This window comes from Capsicum annuum, chromosome 3 (genome assembly GCF_002878395.1).
Source record: "Capsicum annuum cultivar UCD-10X-F1 chromosome 3, UCD10Xv1.1, whole genome shotgun sequence".
NCBI lineage: Eukaryota > Viridiplantae > Streptophyta > Magnoliopsida > Solanales > Solanaceae > Capsicum > Capsicum annuum.
Window position 1 is genome coordinate 18,902,071 of NC_061113.1, and position 15,736 is coordinate 18,917,806.

The 15,736-nt window shown below is 31.1% G+C and overlaps 1 protein-coding gene across 1 annotated transcript; it reads left to right on the forward strand.

Moving 5' to 3' along the window:
* The first annotated feature begins 7,559 nt into the window (after positions 1-7,559).
* Positions 7,560-8,195, forward strand: LOC107865764 (inactive protein RESTRICTED TEV MOVEMENT 1-like). Its single transcript, XM_016711951.2, has one exon. The coding sequence runs from the start codon at positions 7,654-7,656 to the stop codon at positions 8,119-8,121; it is 468 nt and encodes a 155-aa protein (XP_016567437.2). The 5' UTR covers positions 7,560-7,653; the 3' UTR covers positions 8,122-8,195.
* The last annotated feature ends 7,541 nt before the right edge of the window (positions 8,196-15,736 follow it).

Consider the following 15,736-nt stretch of genomic DNA (forward strand, 5'->3'; position numbering starts at 1 on the left):
TATATATATATAGTAAAATCATGGATTCAATATTATTAATTTTTCAAGACATAAGTGACTTATAATAATTAATTACGGGTGATACATTAAAATCACGATTGAAGCAGCAGAAATCAGTCAATTTTTTTAAATTTTTTTGTTAATTATTGTTATTTACAACACTTTTTATTTCATTTTCAAATAATATATGTTGTTTTATATCTTTTTCTGTCCCGTCCCATTTTATGTGACACTAATATAATTTTGATAGTCAATCAAATATTTTATGTTGAGATATCATTTTGTTATTCTTATTTTTCTAATACATAAATGACTTATAATAAGAGGTGATATAGTAAAATCATTGTTCGAAAGACGAAAATTTAATTTAAAATGTTAAGAGTTAATTTCACATTTTATGTCTATTTTATTTTTCATTAAATATTATTTATTTTCTTAATACCTAGATGACTCATATTAATTAATTAAGAGCGATTGATTATATGATTACTATAAAAATTAATATAATTTTATTATATCCAATAGTAATCATCAATAATTCACTGAAATAGTATATTAATTAAATACGAGATGTTATATTTGCATATGCAAAATATGATATTATTAAACATTATTGGATAGTACATTATATTTATCTTTCACAATAATAAAATTTTACGATGTATTTTTCTTTATTTCTTTTTAACCTGATACATATTGACCCAACACAAATTCTAAGAAAATATTCATTAGAAATTTATTTTATTAAATTAAATTTATTAAGTTTGAACTTTATAAATTTGAAGTTAAGTTTAAATATTAGTATTTCTATATAAGAAAAATATAATTTTAAATTTAAATTTACTAAAATAAATAAATAAATAAATAGATTAATTTTCTATATAAAAGTCAATTAAAATATTAAAATTGATTTACCTTAAATATTTAGTTGCAATTAATTAAGATAACTTTTTATTTTGTCATGATTTATGGTGCACCTATAAAATTTTGAGAGTTGAATAGAACTTTTATCTATTTTTAAAAAAAGTATTTTAAATTATTAATTATTGTGATTTATAATAGCTTTTAATTAATTATCAAATAATATATTTACTCTTTGTTCCAATTTATGTGGCTTCGATACAATTTTGAGAATCAACTAAAATTTTTATATATCTTTTAAATATTTTAAGTTGTTAATTATTAGGATTTGCAATACTTTTTCCTTTATCTCAATTTATGTGGCATTGCTAAAATAATGAGAGTCAATAAAATTTATATATGTCTTTTAAGCATTTTATGTTATTAATTATTGTGATTTGTGGAAACAAATTAGTTTTGAACATGATACTCAATTAAATAAATAAAAAAAAATTACTTCCAATATGTAGTTATAGTTAATTAATATAAATTAATAGAATATTTTAAATATTTAAACTATTATGATGAAACGAGGGAATTATTATATATTTGGGGCATGGTATGTAATTAAGTGGGAGTGGAGGGGTTTTTTGGTAATTGCATGAGAGGTGGTCGAAACCACCTCTTCTGTATAATAGTGTCCCAACTTATGTGGTTTCGATACAATTTTGAGAATCAACTAAAATTTTTATATATCTTTTAAATATTTTAAGTTGTTAATTATTATGATTTGCAGTACTTTTTCTTTTATCTCAATTTATGTAGCATTGCTAAAATAATGATAGTCAATAAAATTTCTATATTTCTTTTAAATATTTTAAGTTATTAATTATTGTGATTTGTGGTAACAAATTAGTTTTGAACATGATAGCTAATTAAATAAAAAAAAATTACTTCCAATATGTAGTAATAGTTAATTAATATAAATTAATAGAATATATTAAATATTTAAACCATTATGATGAAATAAAGAAATTATTATATATTATGATATAATATGTAATTAAGTGGGAATGGAGGGATTTTTTGATAATTACATGTGAGGTGGTCGAAACCACCTCTTCTATATAATAGAAAATATTATACTCCTTCCGTTTTTTATTAATTGACTGCTATTAGGTCTGTCAACGGGGCCGGGCCGGGTCAACCCAGATCCGATCCATTTTTTTACCAATTCGTGGGTCGGTTTGGTTTCGGGCCAGTGTTAACGGGCCGATCTGGTTTTGGGCCCAACACTAATTTTTCAAAAAATAAATCAGAACCGGCCCATTATGGGTTTACCAGTCCAACCCGGTCAAAAATTAAAAAAAATGAAATTAACTTTTTTTCAATATATACTATATATATCCACACACACATACACACACACACACATATATATATATATATATATATATTAAATATGTTAAACAATATACACACAACATATATACGCTATATATATATATATATACTACATTAGAAAACATATACACATGTATACGACTATACGTTAAATATATATACTACTTTAGAGTGTATACAAAATATGTACACATATATACGTACGATATAATAAATGTACTACTTTAAATAATATACATACAACATACATACACTATATGCATACTATTTTAGAAAACATATACACATGTATACGTTAAATATATACTACTTTAGAGTCTTTTGAAAATATATACACATATATACGTACGATACAATATATGTACTACTTTAAATAATATACATACAACATATATACACTATATAATTACTACTTTAGAAAACATATACACATGTATACGTTAAATAAATATTATTTTAGAGTCTATTGAAAATATATACACATATATACATACCATATAATATATGTACTACTTTAAATAAAATACATACAACATATATACACTATATAATACATACATACTACTTTAGAAAATATATACACATATAACATATAGTCATATATACACTACATATTATACTACTTTAAAAACATATACGCATTAAATATATACTATTTTAATTTATAAAAAATGTGTATGTAGAAGATATAATACTTAAAATATCACTTGAAAGTTGAAACGATATATATACAAACTATATACACTATATGTATACGTTAAAATATTAAATATATATAATTTAGAGACTATAGAAAATATGCTACTTATTATAATAATACTTGAGGTTTTGGACTTAAAAGAAATTTATTATTTCATTATGTGTATATATGTTTGTTATGTTTCATTGTCTATTACTTAGTGTAAAGTTTGATAGTAAATTAGTAATATATTAAAATTAAGTATTTAATTCAAACTAGAAATTTAATTTAAATGAAAAAAATTATAAGTAAGGAGTGAATGAATGTTGTATTTTATTGATTACAAAATGATTCAAAATTTATAATTTACATGAATAAAAAATCTATAAATTTTGCATCATTTTTTCCAACTCATTTATGTTAATATTAATGGGAACTGGCATAGGACAGTCAAAATCAATGGGGGCAAAATCATGCATTGGACTTGATTGTGCTGAGTTCTCCCTTGAAAGTCATAATTTCTTTAAGATTTTGTTCGTCTTTCGGCTCCACCTTTATTCCTTGATTTCTTCGTTCCGCCCTACTCTAATTTTTGAGGCAAACTAGAACATTCATATCATTGCTCCCCAATAACTGTCGGTTGTCACCAAGTTGTTGTTGTCCCTGACTAAAAGCGCTCTTCGATGCAATGGTTGACATTAGAACATTCAATATATCTCTAGCTAATCTTGAAAGCATAGGATATTGTCTTTCATTATTCTCCCACTAATCCAACACATTGATCCGTCGTTTACGATCCTTTACCGACATTCGAAGATAATATTTAAGCTCTTCCCGAGAAGTTGTTGTGTAAGTTTCTGCCTTAACGTTGTTCCAAATATTTAAATCATAAAAGTGATCAGGAAAATCACTATGTGCTACTTTTTTAGAGGATGATGGCTCTTCGGGAGTATGAGGAGCGACAGTTGGAGTGATATTTGTCGGTACATCTACATCAAGTAAATCGGCATAATGGTTATATAATTTTTCTAAGTAAATGTTCGCATCACCCATAGTCGTAGACAAATCTGGTTGTTCTTGTTCTTCATCTTCATAATCATTGTTAACATTTATCTCTAAGTTAAAATAAATAAGAGTACTAAAGTGGCACATAGTAGTAAATTTTATACATGGATTTAGTATAGCACCAACGAAGTAAATAGGGCAGGGACGGAGCCACCTTGTACCAAGGGCGGTTAGGTGAACAACCTTTGCCGGAAAATTATATCGTGTATATAGATAAAATGCTAATCTATTTGGTTAAATATAAAGGTTTGAACAATCTTGCACATCTAAGAGATGTAGCTTAGTGGTATAAGTGTTCAGTAAAAACCAAAGGTGGGCCTGTACACGGGTTCGATCCCCAGCGGTTGCAACCATTTAAATATTTTTAATGGAGATTCTATTTTATTGAACACCATTCCTAAAATTTCTAGCTCTGTCACTGAAATAGGGGGAATCGATTTTTTTTTTTAAATTTAACAAACATAGCACTAACAGTTTCTTTATAACCTTCTTTATTCTTAAATTCTTTGAGCAAACCAGAAATATCGGCTAAATATACTAAAATATTACAAACAGTAGGATAATAAACACCAAAAAATCCAATTGTAGCTATATAATTTTTTTACAAAAACTTAACAAGATCATTAATTTTGCCCAATCAGAATCATTTAGCATACATTCAACCGAATTAGCAAATGAACCACAAAATTGGTTAAAAGTCAATGTAATAAGAACTTTATAAGCAAGACAAGTTTTTAAATAATCATACGTAGCATTCCATCTAATATCATATTCTTCAGGCATAAATATCGGTGTAAGTTTATTTTGTTCACATTTAACTTTAAATTCTCTAATTCTTTTTTTTTCGGTTATTTTCTTGAATAAAGCCAACAGCAAGCCAGATTTTTTTAATATAAAACTCAAAAAATTCAAGATCATCTCTTACAATTAAATTATATATATGACAGATACACCTAACGTGAAATATTTCAGGTAACAGCGGAGATAGATCATTTTTTAACTTTTTAATAGCAGTGTTGTTGTTAGAAGCATTATCAAAAGCAATACATATAACTTTTCTTTCAATACCATAAAATTCTGCAACTTTACTAATAGATTCAGTAGTATAATAATAATAATAATAATTTTTTTGTTGTGACGCAGACGTTTAATGAATTATAGTCGTATAGTAATTAATAATGGATAATTATTTTTTATATTTATGGAATTAATAAAGTTGTAGTATATTAGTTTACCACTGCCACAAATTATTCTCATTTTTAATTTGATTATATATATTATATTGTATACATCTTTATTATACTATTCAAATATAAATAGTTTATACCATATATATGTTAAAAATATAAATCGGTGATACATATTTTTCATAAAAAAATATGTCCAGTTTAACAAATTTATACCTTAAACTGCAACTGTTATCTTTATATATCATAATACTTGGTATCTTTATACACAAAGTATTATATTTATACCCATAAATATATAAAGTATTATATTTATAGCAGAAATATACAAAATATGTTATATATAAAGTTTATACCATGTATATACCATATACACACATATATAAATATACAAAGTATTAAGAAATACATTAAGCATATTTATAACATAAATATACAAAGTATGTTATATATGGAATTTATACCATGGATATACCATATACACACATATATAAATATACAAAGTATAAAGAAATATATTAAGCATATTTATATATTTATGATATATGATATAATATACGATAAATATGCAAAATATGTTTTTTATGGAAATAATTTATTCACACACAATAAAATCTTTCATGTATAAGAAAATTAAAGAAATAAATTAGCGGCACTCTAAAATTTAATAACAACTCATCATTTCCTATTTTTTAGGAATAGAAAATAAAGGAAACAAATTAAATAAATTCTTAAAAAAATTAATTTGTTTGAAATAATATCTGTTACCTAAAAAATAGGAAGCAGTGATATGCTAATATAACATCCATATTTAAAATTTTCAAATATGAGAAAACGGCTACTAGTGTAAATATTATATATGTCATAATTGAAATTCATTAAATATGGCCATGTATATGTAATTATTTTTATAAAAGTGGCTAATTGTGTTCTTTTTCCGTTAGTAGGTAAATTTTAGTTGGGTGATTTTGATAGTTTGTAAAGTTGGGGTATAAAATTATATTTAATTTTTTTCAAAAGTAAGAAAAAAAATATTCAAAAAAGACATGTCAAACACAACTCCAACTTCAATCTCAACCCCAACTTTAACCCTAACTCCGAAAAATTTTAGTTTTCATAGCCAAACGGCTACTTAGTATTTCTATCAAGAGTAAAATGAGCAACATACGTATAAATACTCTTGATTTTAGAATTTAAACAATTAAATTAAAACAAATATTTTTAGAAAGAAGGTCAACTAATATGAAACAGAGAGAGTAATTAAGTGAAAGGTAAATTGACCTGTTGGAGCCAAAAATTAGAGTAGCATTGTTAAATTAGAGGGTAAAACCATCACTCAACTATTTATGAGTATTTTAGTAATTTCATTTTTCAATTTTGTGTCTTTACACATTTTGAATTGTAGTATAAATTTGCCAATAATGGCAAATTTTATAACCAAACATTATTTATTAAGTTTTTTTTTTCAGAAACTACTTGAGAAATCTATGGTTAACCAATCCTAAATATGGCCATGAGCCTTTTCTAGTTTTTAAGTTATTTTTGCTTCCTACACTTAATTCACATGTTTGAATCATAGAACACGATAAATTAAAAGATTACAAATTAAAATGACTGTAAAATCAATGAAATGAGAACCTAATTGCTTCAAATTCTGTACAGCCACAGAGAGCTCTGAACGAAATTGAACAAAAATGGCGTCCTTGTGTTTTTCTATTTATCTTTTCTTATCTCCTTTTTTAACTTTTACTTTTGTTTTTAATTTTATTTTACTTATTTTGTTAGAATTTATATCACAATTAGTAATAATAAATAATATAATGACATTTGGAAAAGAAATACTCCCTTCATCTCATTTCGTTTGTGTAACTTCTCTTTTTAATTTTAATTTTTAACATGACATATTTAATATTATAAATTAAAGAATTTTTAGTACATTTTATATATTTTTAATTTTGAATTAAGAATCACATTAAAAATAATACTCTTTCCATTTTTTTAATTGTTTTTTTTCCTTTTTAGAGTTAAACAACACAAATTTTGATCAAGATTTTAAGATGCATTTCTTAATCAATTTGAAAAGAGAAAAAGTATAATTTATAATACTTTTCATATAGCTTTTGAATATTTAAATTTTAATTTTAAAAATTAAATTAATTTAATTTAATTTATCTTTTAAAAGTAGTCAAATTATCTCACACACAAAAAAAAAGAAAACTACTAAAAAGAAATTACTGAATAAATAAATTGAGATGAATGGATTAATTAAATGAAAATGGGTTCACGTGCCATTGTTTCTCACACAGCCTCTTTAACTTCCTAGTATCACTTTTTAAGTCAATTTCAACTATAAATCTATTTACCCAATGCATACTAACCTTTCTTATACACTAAACCATCCCATAGAAGTTGAAGCTCCTCTAGCTAGCTAGTTCTTCCAAATAACCCCAATTCAGAAATAATTAGAGAGAACTAATTATGACCAAAGTTGGTCCAGTGGGAGATCAACGTGGTGATGGAATTATTTGGGATGAAAAGGGACGTGACCAAGTTGTTGGAATTAACGTTTACTACAGACAAGACTCAATTGATTCACTTCAATTCATCTACCGTGAGAATGGAAATTTAGTTTCATCAAACAAGCATGAGGTTAATTCCTGTTTTAACATCTGTGGAATGGTCTTTGATTCATCAGAGTTTCTTACTTGCTGCTTAAGTGGTTCCTATGGATATCCAAATGATTGCCTGTCAACAGTTATACAAACTATAAAATTTGTTACAAATAAAGGTTCTTATGGACCATTTGGGACCTCTTCTGTTGATGCCAAACACTTCAACTTTCACATTGGAAATAATCGTCTTTTCGGTGGTTTTCATGGTACTCAGAATTGTCCTGGCGTTGAGAGTATGAGAAAAGTTATCATTTTCACTCCAAACTATACTTGAAAAGTCGAAGACACACCTAAACTATTGAAGTTGTTAGCCCATATGTTATTGGGCCTTTAGTTTATGGACCTTTAGGTTATTGGCTATGTATATATAGCCTACTTTTGTTTAGTTAGTTTCAGGCTTTTCAGATTATATTGTAAACCTTAGCCTTTCTTCCTTTCAATAAAGTTCTATTAACATGGTATCAAAGCTAGTTCGATCCATGTCCTTTGATTTGTTGGTTGAAGATTTTGTAGCAGGCACCTACTGCGCGGATCGAACTCCGCGGTGAGTTCGCTGGGGGGGTACGGGGGGCAGCGCGCCCCCGTTCGGGGTTCGGGGCGGAGCCCCGAATTTTTTTTTTTTTTTGAGGTGCTGCTGTATTCGTTCGCTGTTTTCGTTGGGTTTTTGGTTGGATTGATTTGTTGCTGTCTTCGTTTGCTGTCTGGTATTGTTCGTCTTTCGTTCTTTTGCTTGCTGCCATTGTTGTTCGTTCGGAATTGTTCAACCTAGGGTTTTGCATCTTTTTGTTTTTTGAATTGTTTGTGTGTTGCTGTGTTTACAATGACTGGAAAGGATGATTCTCTCCAGTCCATTAGTACTCAATTAGATGATAAGAACTATGCCTATTGGAGTTATGTCATGAAGAATTTTCTTCGTGGGAAGAATATGTGGGGTTATATCACTGGAGTAAAACCAAGACCTATCGATGATAAAACTGAAAATTTTGATTTGTTGGTGGACTTATGGGAAACTAATAACTCCAAGATTATCACTTGGATTAACAATTCTGTAACTCAGTCAATTGGTATGCAATTGGCTAAGTATGACACAGCAAAGGAGGTCTGGGATCATTTGGAAAGACTGTACACTCAGTCTAATTTTGCTAAGCAGTACCAGTTGGAGTATGATATCCGTGCTCTTCAACAGCATGATCTCAGTATTCAAGATTTTTATGCTGCCATGTCGGATTTGTGGGATCAATTGGCACTTACTGAATCTGCAGAGTTAAAAGGTTTTGGACCGTACATTGCTAGACGGGAAGAGCAACGCTTGGTTCAGTTTTTGATGGCACTCCGTTCTGACTTTGAGGGCCTACGTGGAACAATCCTTCATCGATCTCCCCTCCCTACTGTTGATTCTGTGGTTCATGAACTGATTGCAGAGGAGACTCGTATCAAGTCTCAAGTGGATAAAGGGTCTAAAGTAACTACTACTCCTGTCGTGTTTGCTGCTTCAACTGATCAGTCTAGGCCACCCCGTACTCAGACTCGACAATCTCCTAAAGTTGCATTTGATGAGTGTGCATTCTGCAAACAGAAAAATCATTGGAAGGCTCAGTGTCCGTTGTTACTTAACAAGGTCAAACAGCCTCAATCTGGGCAGCAACAGAAATATGGGCAGCAAAAGTCTCCGTCACGCTCCTCTGGTGCTCCTCCGTGGTCATCTCGTCCTCCACAGTTCGCTGCTGCTGCACCATCTGTAGATGTTGAGTCTGTTAGCACTATGCCACCTTCTGCGTTGGATCCCCAGGTTTTCGAACAGTTCAGACAGTTCTTCGTTTCTAATCCTACGGCCATGTCAGCATCTATGTCTCATTCGGGTTCAGTTTCTTCTAGTACCTCAGGTATTCCTTCCTCCTTGTGGATATTGGATTCTGGTGCGTCTCATCACATGTCCCCTCATTTGTCATCGTTTGGTTCTTTGTCACCCATTTTACCAATCTCTGTTATGTCCGCGAGTGCTGTACCTATGTCAGTCGAGGGTGTTGGTTCTGTTACTACCCCTCACATTGTCCTCTCTGATGTTTATTACATTCCCAAACTTGCTTTAAATCTTGTTTCGGTCAGTCAGTTGTGTAAGGCTGGTAATTGGGTGTTTTTTTCTGATTCTGTTTGTGTTATACAGGACCAACACACTCAGAGGGTGATTGGGACCGGCCGTAGGTTGGGGGAACTCTATGTCTTGGAGAATCTCAAAGTGTCTGTCGTTGCTGCCTCTAGCATAGATTTATCTTCTTTTCGTTTGAGTCCTTTGTCTTCTCAGTTTTATCTTTGGCATTCCAGATTAGGACATGTGTCAGTTTCACGTTTACGTTTTTTGGTCTCTAGTGGTGCTTTGGGTCATGTGAACACTAGTGATATTTCAGATTGTAGTGGTTGTAAACTGGCAAAATTTTCTGCCTTACCGTTTAATAAAAGTGTGTCTTATTCTGTTGCTCCTTTTGACATTATTCATTCTGATGTATGGGGACCAGCGCCAGTATCCACTAAGGGTGGATCGACCTATTATGTTTCGTTTATAGATGACTATACTCGTTATACCTGGGTGTATCTTATGAAACGCAGATCTGATTTCTTTGGCATTTACAACAACTTTAGAGGCCTTGTTAAAACACAACATTCAGCTGTGATAAAGTGTTTCAGGTGTGACTTAGGGGGTGAATATACCTCCAATGACTTCACTCAGTTACTTGCCTCTGATGGTACCATACACCAGTCATCTTGTACCGACACTCCTGAGCAGAACGGTCTGGCAGAAAGAAAACATCGTCATATTGTTGAGACAGCACGCTCTTTACTTTTGTCTGCAGAGGTTCCTAGTATTTTTTGGGGAGAAGCAGTTCTAACTGCTGTATATGTGATTAATCGTATTCCTACTGCATTGACTTCAGGGATGTCTCCGTTTGAGAAACTATATGGTCACCCGCCGAATTATTCTGCATTACGAGTTTTTGGATGTACTTGCTTTGTTCTTCGTCCTCATGTTGAACGAAATAAGTTAGGGTCAAAATCAGCTATATGTGTGTTTTTGGGGTATGGTATTGGACAAAAAGGCTATCGTTGCTATGATCCTGTAAGTCAGAAATTATATGTTTCACGACATGTCACTTTTTTGGAACATATTCCTTTTTATTCCATTCCAGCTAAAACCCATGATGTGACAAAGTCAGATATTCGGCTTATTGATCCCTTTGGGATTGACATAGAGGTTCCAGTTCCGGATTCATCCATGCCATCTGGTGTGCCACCTGATAGTGCTTCAGCCTCGCCTGTGCCTGAGTATGCTCCTTCGACTGTTGAGACTGGAGACCCACCACCTCTGAGGAGGTCTACTCGACCTTGTAAGTCCACCAAACTGCCAGATTTTTACTATTCTACATATTCAGCCTCATTTGCTTCCTTTATTGCAAACATACATCATCTGTCTGAACCTGAGTCGTATAGAGAGGCTGTGTCTGATCCTCTTTGGCAGAATGCTATGGCCGAGGAACTTGCTGCTCTTCATCATACACATACATGGGATTTGGTTACTCTCCCACCTGGTAAGCATGCGATTGGTTGTCGATGGGTGTATAAGATAAAAACAAAATCTGATGGGTCTGTTGAGCGATACAAGGCAAGACTTGTGGCAAAAGGGTATTCACAACAATATGGTATGGATTATGAGGAGACTTTTTCCCCCGTAGCAAAGATGACGACTGTTCGCACTATGATTGCTGTTGCATCCGTTCGACAGTGGAAGATATTTCAGATGGATGTCAAGAATGCTTTTCTGAATGGTGATCTCCACGCGGAAGTTTATATGACTCCTCCCCCAGGTATTGACCACCAGCCAGGTGAAGTTTGTCGGCTTCGAAAAGCTTTATATGGTCTCAAACAAGCCCCTCGTGCTTGGTTTGAGAAATTCTCCACTGTTATTACTTCCCTTGGATTTGTCCCGAGTAACCATGATTCAGCATTGTTTGTTAGATGTACAAGTGCAGGGCGAATTCTATTGTCCTTATATGTAGATGATATGATTATTACTGGTGATGATCATAGTGGTATTGAGTTATTGAAGTATGATTTGGCTCATCGATTTGCAATGAAGGACTTGGGCTTGCTGCGTTATTTTCTGGGTATTGAGGTGGCTCAGTCTAAGAAAGGGTATCTTCTTTCTCAGACTAAGTATATATCTGACTTGTTTACACGGGCGCGTCTTTCTGACAACAGGACTGTAGATACTTCCCTTGAAACCAATGCACGTTACTCTCCTAGTGATGGTGTTCCATTATCAGATCCGAGTCTTTATCGGACTATTGTGGGTAGTTTGGTTTATCTTACGGTTACTCGTCCAGATATAGCACATGCAGTTCATGTTGTTAGCCAGTTTGTTACTGCTCCTACTTCTGTGCACTGGGGAGCTGTACTTCGTATTCTAAGGTATCTTCGTGGCACTCAGTTTCAGAATCTCTTGTTTCCCTCGACGTCATCTCTCGAGTTGCGAGCCTATAGTGATGCTGATTGGGATGGAGATCACAATGATCGTAAATCCACCACTGGTTTTTGTGTGTTTCTTGGAGACTCTTTAATCTCGTGGAAGAGCAAGAAACAAGATGTTGTCTCTAGATCTTCCACGGAGGCTGAGTATCGTGCTATGGCTGTGACTACATGTGAGATTATTTGGTTACGTTGGCTTCTTGCAGATATGGGGGTTCACATTTCTATGCCTACTCCCCTGCATTGTGATAACAAAAGTGCGGTACAAATTGCAAAGAATTCTGTCTTCCATGAGCGTACGAAGCACATTGAGATTGATTGTCACTTCACCCGTCATCATTTACAGCTCGGGACCATATCGCTTCCTTTTGTTCCATCGTCTTTGCAGATTGCTGACCTTTTTACGAAGGCTCAGTCGGCGTCTCGATTTCGTTTTTTGTGTGACAAACTCTCAATGCTTATTGCTGTTGCATTGTGAGTTTGAGGGGGGATGTTAGCCCATATGTTATTGGGCCTTTAGTTTATGGACCTTTAGGTTATTGGCTATGTATATATAGCCTACTTTTGTTTAGTTAGTTTCAGGCTTTTCAGATTATATTGTAAACCTTAGCCTTTCTTCCTTTCAATAAAGTTCTATTAACAGAAGTGACCTAATATACACCTATACTATTTAAAAATAAAATTATTTACCCCTTCAAACATCATAACCAGATTTTGTTTTTGGGAAAGTCACATTGCCGGAAAAACCATGATTGTCTTGGTTATCAAGAATTTGAGAAACAAGAAAAGAGAAAAGGAGAAAGAAAATAACAGGAAGACAACTAGCTCAAAAATTTAAAAGAAGTCCGATTGAAGTCACCATTGGAAGTGGAAGTCAGCTCCATCAATTTTTTTCAGTATTTGCACTAGCTCTAGCCTACTGCTGCTTCTTCAATTACCAACTTCAATCTTTGTTTTTTAGTTTAAATCTGGCAAAGCCCATTTATTGATAAAAATAAATTTGATAGGATCAAAGCAACCCGAATCAAACAAACAAAATAACTTTAATTTTTTCACCGCTTCACAATCTTTCGCTATTTTGTAAAATTCGAAAAAACCAAATCCAATTCGATAAAATTCGAGCAAATCATAACCCAATAAGAAAAAAACCCAAATCATAACCCCCAAATTCGAGCAAATCATAAACCCACAATCATAAACACAATCGAATTTTCTCGAATTGAATTTATAATTTTCTCAAGCAAATCATAAATGCAAGAAACCCCCAATTCAATTTTGTAAAATTTGATAAATTCATAACTCAATTTGCAAAATTCAAGAAATCCACTACGCAATTCAGTAAAATACAAGAAATTCAAAACTCAACTCGTGAAATTCAAGATGCCCAGAACTCAATTTTGTAAAATTCAAGCAACCCCCAGTTCAATTTGATTTTCAACTACCTACAACAAAATGTCGAGAAAAAAGAAAAAAAAAAAGTTAAAAGGATAAGTATATATGTAAACTCAACGATGAATTCATGGAGGTTAGAGAAGAAATTGAGCTAAGGAATTAAAGATGAAGTTAAGAAAGAGAGGAGAAAAGATGAAAGAAGACAAAGATGAGGAGAAAAAAGAAGAAGAGGAAAACACATAAAAAAGTAAAGAAAAAAATAAAAACTATATAAATATTAAAAAAAAAAAGTAATTGAATACAATTAGTTGTTAAAATCCAATTGAATGATGACATGTGGACGTTTTGATAAGATTTTGATATTTTTTGGGCTTTTCACGCACGTGTAGGAATGTGGATATCACTTTCTATGCCAGGCCAGTTACGAGGGGTAAATAGTTTCAGTTTTAAATAGTATAGATGTGTATTAAGTCACTTCAATAGTTTAGGTGTGTCTTCGACTTTTCGAGTATAGTTTGGAATGACAATGATGACTTTTTCCTTGAGAGTATTGAGGTCTATTTGAAAAATGAAAAAGATTAAGGGTGGTGTATCTGGTATGAATTTTGGGGTCTACTATTCTTATTTTAGTTTTGGTTTTGCAAAATAAGTCTACTGCTTTGGTGCACTTAAATTATGTATTAGGATCATCTTTGTAATGATCCTCCCGATCGTTTGTTAAATTTTCTCATCTTCTTTATTTTAGTGCTTTTTATAGTTTATATACGTGATTTATGACTCATGGGATGAGTAATACCAACTCTTGAGGTGTTCAAAAGTAATTGAAGTCATTAGTCGGATTATTGAATATTAATAAATTTAAACTTGATCACGGTAAATCTTTGGTCAAGACGACCTCGATATGATATTTTTAATGTTTCTAATAGGTTTGGAACGTACTTTTAGTTAACTTACATATTTAATTTGTTTTATGAAGTTCCGAACGAATCGAGGATTAATTTAAAATTTTGATTATTTTATATAATAATTTTGGTAGTAGTTAATAGGCCAAATTCATAATCTATTTAATATTCTTTGCTATAAAAGGAAAAAAAAATGCGCTAGTTTATTTAATTACAATAGCAGAAAGGTTACCAACCACGCTGATAACCTAAAAGTGGCAGAAAACGGAAAGAGAAAAAATAGAAGCAGTTCGCAGAGGAAGGGAAAACCCCATTTACGTCTACAAGAAAGTATAAAATTGGCAATAACCTTTTGCCAATAAGCAAAATATTGTTGCCAAATTTAATAATCGACAACAACTTAATTTTATTGTTGGCATAGAATGAAGCTTTTAACAACGTAACTAACTTTTTCTTGTTGCCAAATCTTTTAATCTCGTTGCCAATATCATGAATTAATAAAATAATTTAAAATATAAATATGCTTGCAACAATATATTTTTATTGTTGCTAAAAATATTTTTGCTTGTTGCTAAAATATTTAAATTTTTCTCAATTTTGTTTATTTTTGGCTAATAAAAATAAAATAACTAGCCTCTCTCAAATTTTAGCAAAAGTAGAAGCGGGAAAATTTTTTCTCATTTGTCCCTTTTTACTTAATTTCCCTTCCTTACTTTCATTCAGTTTAGATTTTCTCTTTTACTTCTCCATTAGAATTCCATCAACGTGCCAGTTAGAGCTTTGAATGAATTGATTTCCACAAAATAAAATAATGCTTCAATTGATAAGTTTCTTCTATTCTAATTTCAATTGCTTCTGAAAGATCGATTTCAATTAATTTCTTATACCATCTATTCAAATTTATAGGAACAAGATGGACCCATGTGGACAAATAATTCTTTCATGCCTTTCAATTTTGTATCTAGTTTTTATTTGTTGTTGTCATTTTCTTTTTGTTTTTGTCCTTTTTGTGATTAATTATTTACTTGTTAATTTTAAATATTTTCTATGTAGGTTATAATGTTTGGTTGGAGATGA